At 50.6% G+C, this 14,765-nt stretch overlaps 1 protein-coding gene across 1 annotated transcript; it reads left to right on the forward strand.

The window, feature by feature from the left end:
• Positions 1–13,922: 13,922 nt before the first annotated feature.
• LOC142302615 (histone H3) lies at positions 13,923–14,339 on the forward strand. Its single transcript, XM_075343719.1, has one exon. The coding sequence runs from the start codon at positions 13,929–13,931 to the stop codon at positions 14,337–14,339; it is 411 nt and encodes a 136-aa protein (XP_075199834.1). The 5' UTR covers positions 13,923–13,928.
• Positions 14,340–14,765: the final 426 nt, after the last annotated feature.

Genomic DNA, 14,765 nt, shown 5'->3' on the forward strand with positions numbered 1-14,765 from the left:
TGTGCAGGGAGCCGACACTTCCCCACTTAGCTCCGCCTCTTCCTGCACGCAGCATGTACACACACACACACACACACACACACTCACATTCAACTGTCCCTAGCCATGCAGTCCACGACACTGATGTCCTCAGCGCCACATGGCCCTGCTAGGCTCCACCCACTTCACACTCCGCCGCCCGCACACATGGCCCCGCTAGGTTCCACCCACTTTGCACTCCGCCGCCCACACACATGGCCCAGCTAGGCTCCACCCACTTTGCACTCCGCCGCCCACACACATGGCTCCGCTAGGCTCCACTCACTTTGCACTCCGCCGCCCGCACACATGGCCCGGCTAGGCTCCACCCACTTTGCACTCCACCGCCCGCACACATGGTCCCGCTAGGCTCTGCCCACCTGGCACTCTGCACACATGGCCCCGCTAGGCTCCATCCACCTGGCACTCTGCACACATGGCCCCGCTAGGCTCCGCACACATGACCCCACTCGGCTTACCTGAGGTGATGAAGTCCCGCCCTCCCGACCTCAGCGCTGACACTGTCTTCCATGGCCGCCGCTTCACATCTCTCACTGCGGCCCGAGACTGTCACTAGCGGTGACGTCACAGGCTCTCGCGATACTTGGCTGTGAAGGTCATTGAACTCAGTGACAGGTCTGCTGTCAGCAGTGCAGGAGATCGTCACCGCATGTAATGTACCTCGCTGACAGCAAAACTTGTCATCCCCTGCAGTGACCTGGGCTGACCTATTGATGTTAGCTCAGGTCACTGCACTGCTCTCCCAGCCAATGGGGAACATTCTGTTCTTCATTGGCTGGGACAGTGACTATGGTATGGATCATCATGGTAACCGTTTGGAATACAGCAGACCTGGATTTGTTTTTCTTTCTAATAAATTGGTGGAAGTGGGAATGTGTTGGGAAGTGTTTTTTCAAATAAAAATGTGTTTGTCGTCGATTTTTTTTTTATTAATGACTTGGTTTGTGATGTCGGGTATCTGATAGACGCCTGACCTCACCAACCAGGTGACATTACACATCTGGTATTAAACCCATATATTACCCCGTTTGCCACCGCACCAGGGCACGGGATGAGCTGGGGCGAAGCACCAGGATTGGCACATCTAATGGATGCGCCACTTCTGGGGCGGCTGCGGCCTGCTATTTTTAGGCTGGGGAGAGTCCAATAACCATTTAGCTCCCTAGTCTGAGAATATCAGACCCCAGCTGTCTGCTTTACCTTGGCTGGTGGTCCAATTTTGGGGGGAACCCTACGTGTTGGTTTATTTTTAATTATTTATTTAATTTAAAATAACAGCGTGAGGTGCCCTCAGTTTTGGATTACCAGCCAAGGTGAAGCTGCCAGCTGTGGTCTGCAGGCTGCAGCCGTCTGCCTTACCCTAGCTGGCTACAAAAATAGGAGGTACCCCACGTCATTTTTTTTTTAAATGTCTTCATTTATTTTGGTAAATACAAGGCTAAGCACCCCTTAGTGCCACATGAAAGGCACCAAAGGGTGCAAAATTACAAAATGCAGGAGAGTGGGACATTATGTGTCTTTCTGCCATTATAATGACAGAAAAGACTGATATGAAGTGCACAAGCACAAGAAAATCACCAGAGCGCTCTACGCTGTGAAAAGCAGTAGAATATGGCACTGGAGTGAACATGTGACCGCCTCATGTAGGTTGAAGCTATGGATCCTGGGTGAATTTATGTATTTTCCCTCGTTCAGTTTTTTGGCAGTATGCCAAAAAAACGGAAGGCGCACGGATGACAAACAGATGACATACGGACCGTATACGTGTCACGCTCCCGATGCCTCGGCACCGCTCCTTACCCACTGATCCGGTCGCACCTGCACGGCACCGCTCCTTACCCACTGATCCGGTCCACGTGTCCACCGGTCACGGCTGCCGCTCCCGCTCGTGCTTTCCTGTGTCCTGTCCCCAGTCTCATGTGTCTGACTCATGCTTCTGTATAGGGTCGGGCCGCGCCCACTCACCTGGTCTTATGGGCCTAGCACTGCTGCAGCAGGATATGACATGAGGCTGTACTGGGTATATAAGACTGGCCTTGCCATGTGGGCAGGGCCTAATCAACGTGTCTTGTAAGCCTTGTCTTGAAAGCTAGGTGCTCAGGTCCCCCTTGTGCCGTGTCCTGTGATCATACTATTGCCTGACATTCCTACCCGGCACCTGTCCCGGATTCCTGCACTGTCTCCAGGAACTCTGAAGCCCCAGTGACTGTTCTACCCGTCCCCTGTGGGATGCAGTCCCTGCCACGCTAGTGCTCCGGCTACCGTGCACCAAGACCTCCGGTGGGGTGCACGGCCCAGTGGATCCACCACCCGGACCTAACCATACGGAACGGAAACGGATGCCACACGGATGCACCTGTGAAAAAAACAGACCGTTTTTTGCGGACCGCAAAAACGGATCGGTGGTGTGAATGTAGCCTTATTCTAATCTGCCGTTTATAAACAGCAGGCAGAAATAAGTAATAGTGTCCCCCAGCGTCAGAAAATCTCCGGGGTTTTAGGGGTAGCTGAGACCCTGGAGATCATGATTCAGGCCGGTTTTTCCGGTCCTCGCTCACGTGATCACCAGTATACACCGTATACCGATGATCACGATACAGTAAATGACAGCGCCGGTAAAAAATTATCTCCCATCTGGCATGAACAAACATGTTAGATGGGAGATAAATCTCCTCCCCGGTCCCCTCCGGTCCCCTGGTGTCGCCAAAGTGCCCCCCACGACCCCATCCCGAAAATCCAAGATGGCCACGCGCACAGTAGCGCGCCGGCCGCATTCACCCTACTCCTCTGATTTCTGTCGCATGTGCCATGACACATGCGACAGAAAACTCCTCCCCAGGCCCTGCCAGGTCACCCCCTATAACCCCACCGGTGTTCCCCGGTGTCCCACGGTACCTGTGCAGCGTTGATCCCCCGCAGCCCCCTCCTTCACAATAGACGCTGCCGCATGCACAGAGCGGCTGTCAGCTCAGCTTCCTGTGTTCAGACACAGTGAGTGGTGGTAACCATGCATCTGTAAGACCCGCAACACACATCCTTTTTTTGTACGTGTGCGGTACGTATTTGCACGTTTCCGGAGACATAGAGACACGGAGACCCATGTTATTCAATGGTAGATGGCACACACACGTAAAATCCCACGGAACCTGGGGCCGTGTGGTAAGTACCTGTGTGCGCTTTTCTACACGGACGACATGGCCGTTTTTGGCCGGCAGCATGCAGGCACGGACCCGCTTTAGTCTATGGGTCCGTGCCTGCACGGACCGCACACGGAGTATGTCCGTGCTCCGCACGTATCGTCCATGTCCGTTTTTAATCACAAAATCTGAAACACTTGTTTCCAATCTATCAGGTCAATTGAAAGCAAACAACAACACCAGGATCTCATGATGAATGATTAACAACATTGATTTTGTAAGAATGCGGGCCTTTAAAAACGGACAGCACACGGACAGCACACGTACGTATTTTATGTCAATACGGACATTCCACACGCACACACGGCTCGCATACGCCATCACACGGATGCTATACGTACCGAAGATACGCCCCTAAAAAAACGGAACACGGACCCGAAAAACGGACCGTGAGACACGTACTTTTTTTGCGGAAGTGTGTTTTAGGCCTAAGCTACTGCAATGCCCTGCTCATGAGGTAAGGAACATAGTTAATCAGGAGAGCTATACTACATTTACAAATGGAGGGATTTGCTATTTCTGTTTCCCTGCTGAACGACTACCAAACATGAGAGTCCGTTATACGCCACAAGAAAACATGTCTAAATAGCGAGCTCAGTTGTTTAGTATTCATTCAGCTGGATAACTAGAATTAAAGGGGTATTCCATCTCCAAGATCCTATCCCCAATATATAGTAGGTGGAATAGCAATAATATCAGCAAATACCAATATTTGGAAATGTAGAATAGTTCTCCTGATTAGGCATGCCCTTACCTGATGAGCAGGGCATTGCAGCTTTGGTAGCAACAGTTACGACATGGACTCTGCTGCTGTGGACCCGGGGAGAGTGGGTGCAGATTCATTGCACCCACACTCCTCACATGGAGGGTCTGCACTCCTAGAAAATGGGGGACACGTTCCCTGTGCGTGTCCCCCCATATTCTAGATGAGAAACTGTGGAAAGAAAAGCGCAATAGGGTCTTACCCCAAAAAGGGAGGAAGATATGTAATAAAAACACACTCACCTATAATGGTTGTGCCAGTCACAACCACTATACAGGCATATATAAGATCCAGGTCCAGGCAGCAGTCCCAAAGTTGGCTGATAACAGAGAGTGATAGAAGAAGGGTCTTAATTCCGCGCCAAGGACTCAATGGATCCAGGAAGAGATTAATGCTTCTTTAATTACATGCACAAGTCTACGCGTTTCTGGAGACACAGCTCCCTTCATCAGGACATTGGCAAGAGAACTTCAAATCTCTTGCCAATGTCCTGATGAAGGGAGCTGTGTCTCCAGAAACGCGTAGACTTGTGCATGTTATTAAAGAAGCATTAATCTCTTCCTGGATCCATTGAGTCCTTGGCGCGGAATTAAGACCCTTCTTCTATCACTCTCTGTTATCCCCCATATTCTAGACGGTCCAGAGTCATCGTGGGACCCCCTTATTTTTTTTCCTTACAATAAATTGGTGAAAGAGGGAATGTTTTGGGGAGTGTTTTTTCAAATACATTTTTTTCGTCTATTTGTTTTGTTAGTGCTGACAGTTTGTGATGTCGGGTATCTGATAGACGCCATGACATCACAAACTGCTGGGCTTGATGTCAGGTGGTTACAGCTAGTATCAACCCTATTTATTACCCTGTTTGCCATCGCACTAGGTGGATGCACCAATTCTGGGGTTCCTGCGGCCTGCTATTTTAAGGCTGTGAAGGACCAATAACTATGGACCTTCCCACCCTGAGAATACCAGACCACAGCTGTCTGCTTTACCTTGGCTGGTGATCCAATTTTCGAGAGACCCCTACGTGTTTTTTTTTAATTATTTGTTTAATTTAAAATAACAGCGTGGGGTGCCCTCAGTTTTGGATTACCAGCCAAGGTGAGGTTGCCAGCTGTGGTCTGCAGGCTGCAGCCGTCTGCTTTACCCTAGCTGGCTACAAAACTAGGGGGAACCCTACGTCATATTTTTTTTTTCATTTTTTTGGCTAAATACAAAGCTAAGCACCCCTTAGTGCCACATGAAAGGCACCAAAGGGTGCAAAAATACAAAATGCAGGAGAGTGGGAAATTATGTGTCTTTCTGCCATTATACTGACAGAAAAGACTGATATGAAGTGCACAAGCACAAGAAAATCACCAGCACAAGAAAATCACCAGAGCGCTCTACGCTGTGAAAAGCCGTAGAAAATGGCACTGGAGTGAACATGTGACCGCCTCATGTAGGATGAAGCTATGGATCCTGGGTAAATTTATGCATTTACCCTCATTCAGTTTTTTTGCAGTACACAAAAAAAACGGAAGGCACACGGATGACAAACAGATGACATATGGACCTACGGAACGGAAACGGATGCCACACGGATGCACCCGTGAAAAAAACGGACTGTTTTTTGCAGACCGAAAAAATGGATCGGTCGTGTTAATGTAGCCTTATTCTGATCTGCCGTTTATAAACAGCAGGCAGAAATAAGTGAATAACGCCCCCCAGCGTCAGAAAATCTCCGGGGTTTCAGGGCTAGTTGAGACCCTGCAGATCATGATTCAGGACGGTTTTTCCGGTCCCCGCTCACGTGATCACAGGTATACACCGTACACCGATGATCACGTTACGGTAAATGACAGCGCCGGTAAAAAATTATTTATCTCCCATCTGGCATGAACAAACACTTCTCCACTTTTTCTCCACTTTTTCTCCACTTTTTCTCCGTTCTTTTTCTATGGTCGGTCTACCCATTAGCTCTGCCATGCATACTGTAGCTCTACACCTACTGCACATGTTACTTTATGATTGACATCTCTTTCGTACCAGAGCTGTCTAAGTCTACTCTGACCCCATATTTGTCATTACTATATTGTCCTTGTACTGTATTATGACATTTGTATCATGTGTTTCATTTCTTGCTGTGTTGCAATTTTTTTGCTGCATCCCAATTGTACCTCTACATTGTTCGAGTTTATGTTATTGTTCTCTCACTCTTATGTGATACTGATTATTGTCATTTTTCATGATTACATGCAGATAAGTCCAATCTGACGAAGGCTCAGGCCGAAACGTCATTTGTAACTTGTTTTGGACAAAAACATATATGCTTATGAAAATTTTTTTTTTCTTAATACGGACCAATAAAGAGTGATTTTGCATTACTATCCGTTGTGACTTACTGACTTAGTCTGGGAGATTTAGAGTGCCGAGGTTACTCACTAATTTTATCTATTATTACCTCTGAGCACCTATATACCAGTGAGCAGAGCTTCCTCTACAGTAGTTCTCCTGATTAGGCATGCCCTTACCTCATGAGCAGGGCATTGCAGCTTTGGTAGCAACCATTACGACATGGACTCTGCTGCTGTGGACCCGGGAAGAGTGAGTGCAGATTCATTGCACCCACACTCCTCACATGAAGGGTCCACACTCCTAGAAAATGGGGGATACGTTCCCTGAGTGTCTCCCCCCCATATTCTAGACGGTCCAGAGTCGTCGTGGGACCCCTTTATTTTTTTTCTTACAATAAATTGGTGAAAGAGGAAATGTTTTGGGGAGTGTTTTTTCAAATAAATTTCTTTTGTCGATTTTTTTTTGTTAGTACTGACAGTTTATGATGTTGGGTATCTAATAGACGCCATGACATCACAAACTGCTGGGCTTGATCTCAGGTGACTTTACAGCTAGTATCAACCCGATTTATTACCCCGTTTGCCACTGCACCAGGGCACGGGATGAGCTGGGGTGAAGCGCCAGGATTGACGCATCTAGTGGATGCGCCTCGTCTGGGGTGCCTGCGGCCTGCTATTTTTAGGCTGTGAAGGCCCAATAACTATGGACCTTCCCACCCTGAGAATACCAGACCACAGCTGTCCGCTTTACCTTGGCTGGTGATCCAATTTGGGGGGGACCCTACTTTTATTGTGTAATTATTAATATTTATAAAATAATTATAAAAAAGAGCCTGAGGGGACCTCCACATTGGATCCCCAACCACGGTAAAGCTGCCAGCTGTGGTTTTCAGGCTACAGCCGTCTGCTTTACCCTAGCTGCCTATCAAAAATGGGGGGACCCAACGTCATTTTTTTTTTAACTATTTTTTAAATAGAAAAAATTAATGGGCTTCCCTGTATTTTGATTGCCAACCAAGGTAACGGCAGGCAGATGGGGGTGGCAACCCATAGCTGTCTGCTTTATCTGCGCTGAGAATCAAAAATACCGCGGAGCGCTACGTCATTTTTTTAAAGATTTATTTTTACAGCACTGTGATGTCCAGCAATCAAAATACAGGGAAGCCCATTTTGTTTTTAGTTATTTAAATAAATAATTAAAAAAAATATATATGAGCTCCCGCTGCATTTTTTGTATTGCTAGGTAAGGGTAATCTGTCACGGCCGGGTGGTCGGGCAGACCCAGGAGGTGGATCCACTGGACCGAGTATCCCACCGGGGGGCAGGGTACACGGCAGCCGGAGCACTGGCGTGGCAGGGACAGGTATAACCAGGTCAGCAGAGTCACAAAGTTCTTTAGGACGGTAAGGAAAACAGGCACAGGTACCAGGGAGCAAAGACAAGGAGTCACAGGAGAGAGCACAAGGGACCTGAGCATCTAGCTCTAAAGACAAGCTAAAGGACACGTTGATCAGGCAACGCCCCTATGGAAAGGCCAGTCTTATATATCCAGCACAGCCGTATGTCACATCCTGCTTCAGGTGTGCTGGGTCCATAAAACCAGGAGAGTGGGCGCGGCCTGGTCCTATACAGAATCCTGAGGCCAATACTCAAAGTCAGACTCCTGAGACCAGGAGCATGACTCAGGGGAGCAGGAGCGGGAGCGGCAGCCATGACTGGTGGACACATGGATTGGATCAGTGGGTAAGGAGTGGTGCTGGGACACGGGGAGCGTGACAGTACCCCCCCCTCTAAGCCCCCCCCTCCGAGCACAGAACCCCAGGGGCACCCCGGATCGAGACACCGGATCGGGACCCAACGCAAAGGCGGGGAAGGACCGCTGACCCCGTACCGCCTTCTTAGCTGCACGGCGCTTAGCCGATCTCCCAGCAGTGGCAACGGGGGCAACGGGAAGAGGAGGACCGTCAGAAACAGGACTGGCAGCGTGGACAACCGGCCCGGGCGTCTCGGACCGGACACAGGACAGGGACTCATCCCCGGCAGCCGTTGGCATCAGAGTCTCAATCGTCAGGGACGGCGGAACGACGCTGGAGAGCGTCGTCACTTCCGGTTCTGGTGGCACCACAGGCACAAGTGCCAGGAGCTGTGGTACACCGCAGGACTGCGTAGGATTCTCCTCTTCTTGTGCCATGATAGGGTCAGGTGACAGGGACCGAGGAACAGGCTGTAGGCAGGTATCATGGCACGAGGGACTCCAGCGCGAGATTGCCCCAGAGCGCCAACTGATGTCAGGGTCATGTAGTTGAAGCCAGGGCAGACCCAGCAGGAGCTCAGGAGCCATTCTTGGGACGACATAGAAGGCTATAGTCTCGGTATGCGAAGCGCCAACCTGGAGGTTCACGGGTTCGGTGGTAAACCGGACAGGTTTGTAGAGTGGTTTTCCGTCCACTGAGGCGAACCAGAGAGGCTTCTTCAGCGGGGTGACAGGGACCTGGTATTTGTCTACCGTGGCCTGGTGAATAAAGTTGCCTGCTGCCCCGGAATCGATGTGGGCCTCGGCTGAAAACCGGGTCCCCTCTGTCGTCACCCGGACAGTCTGTTTAACTGGAACCAAAGGGATGTCGGTGGCAAGGATGGCGGTTCCCACCATCCCTTGGACCTGGGGTCTACTTGGTTTCTCCGGGCAAGAACGGAGCATATGTGAACCGTCTCCGCAATAGAAGCACAGGCCCCGGGCGAGCCGTTCTGCATGGCGTTGCTTGGCTTGGGTCAGACGGTCCACTTGCATGGGTTCTGGCGATAAGTCACGGAAAGGCAGGGACGAGGGAGCGGTAGGTCTCTGCGGGGGCAAGGCATGGCAAGGTGGTTGCTTCTCCCGGACTCTTTCTTTGGTACGCTCCTGAAAGCGGAGGTCAATCCGGGTGGCCAGGGAAATCAAAGCATCCAGGGTGCGTGGAACATCACGGCCGGCTAGTTCGTCTTTAATACGACCCGAGAGACCCTCCCAAAAGGCCGCTGTTAAGGCCTCATTGTTCCAGCCCAGCTCCGAAGCGAGCGTGCGGAACTGGATGGCGTATTGGCCGACTGTTTGGGTCCCTTGGCGTAGCCGGAGGAGCGTAGAGGTCACTGCGGTAGTTCGTCCGGGTTCGTCGAAGGTGCCCCTGAAGGCTCGCAGGAACTCCTGGATGTCGGTGATCATCGGGTCCTCATTTTCCCACAGGGGGTTAATCCAGGCCAGGGCTTCGCCTTCCAGGTGTGACATCAGGAACGCCACCTTGGCCTGGTCTGAGGCAAACAAGTGCGGGAGCAACTGGAAGTGCAGGGAGCACTGGTTCAAGAAGCCGCGGCAGGACTTGGGATCCCCTGCATAGCGAGGCGGAGCAGCGAGGCGAAGTTGCGAGGCCGTGGCGGAAACTGGTTCGGAGCCGGAGGCTGGTTGCTGCGTGGACTCAGACGAGGCAGCGGTCTGCAGTGTATATAACCGGTGGTCCATGGACGCCAGGAATTTCAGCATCCGGTGTAAGGTGTCACGCTGTTGCACCAGCTCTTGGCGCAGCTCAGCCAGCTCTGATGTTTGCGCTCCAGCGGGATCCATGGCCTGATCAATCTGTCACGGCCGGGTGGTCGGGCAGACCCAGGAGGTGGATCCACTGGACCGAGTATCCCACCGGGGGGCAGGGTACACGGCAGCCGGAGCACTGGCGTGGCAGGGACAGGTATAACCAGGTCAGCAGAGTCACAAAGTTCTTTAGGACGGTAAGGAAAACAGGCACAGGTACCAGGGAGCAAAGACAAGGAGTCACAGGAGAGAGCACAAGGGACCTGAGCATCTAGCTCTAAAGACAAGCTAAAGGACACGTTGATCAGGCAACGCCCCTATGGAAAGGCCAGTCTTATATATCCAGCACAGCCGTATGTCACATCCTGCTTCAGGTGTGCTGGGTCCATAAAACCAGGAGAGTGGGCGCGGCCTGGTCCTATACAGAATCCTGAGGCCAATACTCAAAGTCAGACTCCTGAGACCAGGAGCATGACTCAGGGGAGCAGGAGCGGGAGCGGCAGCCATGACTGGTGGACACATGGATTGGATCAGTGGGTAAGGAGTGGTGCTGGGACACGGGGAGCGTGACATAATCCAAGCAGCTACTGGCTGCTAACTCCCACTGCTTGGTGTTACCTTCACTGGCAATGGAAAATCCAGGGAAGCATTTATTTTTTTTGCCAAAAAACTGCAAAAAAAGGACGTGAGCTTCGCCATATCTTTGTATGCTAGCCAGGTATAGCAGGCAGGTGCTGGAAGAGTTGGATACAGCGCCAGAAGATGGCGCTTCTATGAAAGTGCCATTTCCTGAGGCGGCTGCAGACTGCAATCGCAGCAGTGGGGCCCAGAAAGCTCAGGCCAACCTGTGCTGCGGATTCCAATCCCCAGCTGCCTAGTTGTACCTGGCTGGACACAAAAATGGGGCGAAGCCCACGTCATTTGTTTTCTAATTATTTCATGAAATTCATGAAATAATAAAAAAAGGGCTTCCCTTTATTTTTGGTTCCCAGCCGGGTACAAATAGGCAACTGGGGGTTAGGGGCAGCCGTACCTGCCTGCTGTACCTGGCTAGCATACAAAAATATGGCGAAGCCCACATAATTTTTTCAGGGGTCAAAAAACTTCTGCATACAGTCCTGGATGGAGTATGCTGAGCCTTGTAGTTCTGCAGCTGCTGTGTGTCTGTATGAAGAAGAGCAGACAGCAGCTGCAGAACTACAAGGCTCAGCATACTCCATCTAGGACTGTATGCAGAAGTTTTTTGCCCACCAAAAAAATGACGTGGGCTTCGCCATATTTTTGTATGCTAGCCAGGTACAGCATGCAGCTACGGGCTGCCTCCAACCCCCAGTTGCCTATTTGTACCCGGCTGGGAACCAAAAATATAGGGAAGCCCTTTTTTTTTTAATTATTTCACTTATTTCATGAAATAATTAAAAAACAAATGACGTGGGCTTCGCCCCATTTTTGTGTCCAGCCGGGTACAACTAGGCAGCTGGGGATTGGAATCCGCAGCACAGGTTAGCCCGAGGTTTTTGGGCGCCTCTGCTGCGAATTTCAGTCCGCAGCCGTCCCAGAAAATGGCGCTCTCATAGAAGCGCCATCATCTGGTGCTGTATCCAACTCTTCCAACAGCCCTGGAGCCGGGTGGCTTGTTGGGTAATCATGAGTTAATACTGGCTTTGTTTTACTAGCCAGTATTAAGCCAGAGATTCTTAATGTCAGGCACGTTTGACCCGGCCATTAAGAATCTCCAATAAAGGGTTAAAAAAAAACACCACACAGAGAAAAAATACTTTAATAGAAATAAATACACAGACACATTAGAGACTCCATCTTTATTACCCCCTGTCAGCCCAATAAATCCCCAATAAACCAGCGCTGATAAGAGGTTTTTAATAGAGGCTTAAATTATAAGCAGCAATTTCAGCGTTCCAAGTGCCTTTAAATGAATTTGAAGAAACTGCACTTCAGGATTGTAGTGAGGATTGTAGTGAGGATGAGGTGCCCCAGCCCATCATGGGCTGGGGCACCTCATCCTCACTACAATCCTCACTACAATCGGGAAGCAGCGTGCAGCCTTCACTCCGTGAGTGATCAGTGCTGCTAGTGGTGACAGCGGTAACGCTGACAGACGCGTTACCATAGCAACGGTGCTCCCGGAGCCGCGGTTAGCGGTGACGTCACCGCTAACTGCGTTGCTATGGCAACGGTGATCTCCGTTAATGACCGCCTGTGTCAGCCGGTCCCTAACGGAACGGGGAGTCGACCGTGTGCTAGAGCATATCGCCGGTACACGGCGATACACATATGTGCACCGTAAAAAAAAACAAAGAGAAAATTGCATGAAAAATACCTTGACTATAAATAAATAAATTGCAAGTGCTTAATAACAGGGTACTTAGTGTATACATTTTTGCAAAAAGGTAAGAAGCTGTCTCACCTCGTCAAGGTGTACCCATCTGAGACAGTCCCTAACCTACTGAAGTTAAAAACATTATCAATACCTGACTTGTGTCATGTCAAACTCCAATATGAATGGTGGCAAGTGGTCAGCTGTGTCCCAGATTAAATACACAGTGAAGTGAGACGCAATTAGTTGTTCAGTCTCAGTATTAGGAGGGCTGCACCCCCAACTTGCAACCAAGCAAGAAAACATACAAAAACACAAAAAACCTGAGCTGAAACAATGTTCAGTAAACATGCAACATTAAGCATGTGAATTGCAGCTCTGCAGGACAAGGTGGTGGCACTGATCATACAGCTCTTTTCTGGAGGACGACATTCATTACACGTTCAGTGAATGGGACGTACAGGGGATACATGCTATTGACACAAACAGACTGATTGAGATTGCTCATTGCTCCTCTTCTTCATTATCCTCCTCTCTTGCACTTTTCAGGCTCAGCAAGGACGTTTATTGCTGTATCTAGTTTGCCTTTGGACCGATACAGCGCCATATCCACGTCTTCATTTTGTTTTTTTGCTTCTCGTGAGGAGCGTTGTTCCCTGATGAAATGTTATTCCACATCTCTCCTAATTTCTTTGCCTCGTCCCCAATGATCAGACCTGGCTGCTGCCCTGTGATTTCAGGACGGAAGTCAGAGCAAAACAAGAAGAAAACAGAGGGAGCATTTGGTCCTTAAACTTCTTTCCTGTTTTTCCTTTGGTGGCAAGTAAGCTTTCATTTCACTTCCATAACGAAACTTTCCCTTCTCTGTAGCAAACATAGTCTTCCCCTGTTCCCAGCAATTATTGTCCTGCTGAGCTTTATGATCAGTGTCACCACCTTGTCCTGCAGAGCTGCATGATCAGTGTCACCACCTTGTCCTGCAGAGCTGTATGATCAGTGTCACCACCTTGTTCTGCAGAGCTGTATGATCAGTGCCACCACCTTGTCCTGCAGAGCTGTATGATCAGAGTCGCCACCTTGTCCTGCAGAGCTGTATGATCATTATCACCTTGTCCTGCAGAGCTGTATGATCAGTGCCACCACCTTGTCCCGCAGAGCTGTATGATCATTATCACCTTGTCCTGCAGAGCTGTATGATCAGTGCCACCACCTTGTCCTGCAGAGCTGTTTCTGTGCCACCACCTTGTCCCCTCTGTATGATCAGTGTCACGACCTTGTCCCCTGTGCATACACTTTGTCGCTTCCCTTTGATCAGTGCTTGTCTATTGATTCGCGCGGTGATGTCATATACAAGGGGCGGTAGATGCCGGGAGCAGTTCTCGGGGATGTAGTGATTATGCGGGGGCTGCACTGTTCAGCGCTGTGTGCGGGGAGCTGGAGCTGCAGTTACATCGATGTCGTTTGCTCCATAGCCGCGTGTAGCCTGGAGGGGATAAGAGCGGGGTTAGTGGGGGGTGGAGCTTCTAAAAATGATTGGTCACAGACATTGGATGATTATTGGCTACATGATTTTCTTTTGTGGTAGTAGTCAATAGCGTGCAGGGGGCGTGTTTCTCACAGACCAATGAGGACGCGCACAGGAGGATAAATACTCTGCTCCCGCCACTCCTCTTATCACTTCTGTTTTCGTCTATACAGAGCTATGGCCAGAACTAAGCAGACCGCCCGTAAATCCACCGGAGGGAAAGCTCCCCGCAAGCAGCTGGCCACTAAGGCCGCCAGGAAGAGCGCTCCCGCCACCGGCGGAGTGAAGAAGCCGCATCGCTACCGGCCGGGGACAGTCGCTCTCCGGGAGATCCGCCGCTACCAGAAATCTACCGAGCTGCTGATCCGGAAGCTTCCCTTCCAGCGCCTGGTGAGAGAGATCGCCCAGGACTTCAAGACCGATCTGCGCTTCCAGAGCTCGGCCGTCATGGCCCTGCAGGAGGCCAGCGAGGCTTATCTGGTGGGGCTGTTCGAGGACACCAACCTGTGCGCCATCCACGCCAAGAGGGTCACCATCATGCCCAAAGACATCCAGCTGGCCCGCCGCATCCGCGGGGAGAGGGCGTAGATCTGTCCCGCACCTCCGAGCACAACACAAAGGCTCTTTTCAGAGCCACCAAATCCTCCCTCAGACGAGCTGACTCCTGGCATCTGATTCTCCTCATTCCCCGCAGTGTCCGGGGCGCGGTCTCTACATGTGACGGGCGGCGCTGCGGAGTCTCCTGTTCTTACTTTCCGCAGCTCTGCCTGTATCTGTAGTATCGCGCCCGCGGTTTATTTCAGTTTCTCCCTGTATTGAGAGCGGCTCATTGTGCGGTGTCTCCGGAGTCTGATTGAGTCTGATCTCATTCACTCAGGAGTAATCTCGGGCTTTCTGAATGGAGCTTTCTGCACTAAACTGACCCCCTCGAACCCCCCCAAACTTTATTATCCCTCTTGTCCTCCAGATGTCAGAAGCTGTGGGATCTGGAGATCTCGCAGGGGGATCCTCTCA

This window comes from Anomaloglossus baeobatrachus, chromosome 4 (assembly GCF_048569485.1).
Source record: "Anomaloglossus baeobatrachus isolate aAnoBae1 chromosome 4, aAnoBae1.hap1, whole genome shotgun sequence".
In the NCBI taxonomy this organism is placed as follows: Eukaryota; Metazoa; Chordata; class Amphibia; order Anura; family Aromobatidae; genus Anomaloglossus; species Anomaloglossus baeobatrachus.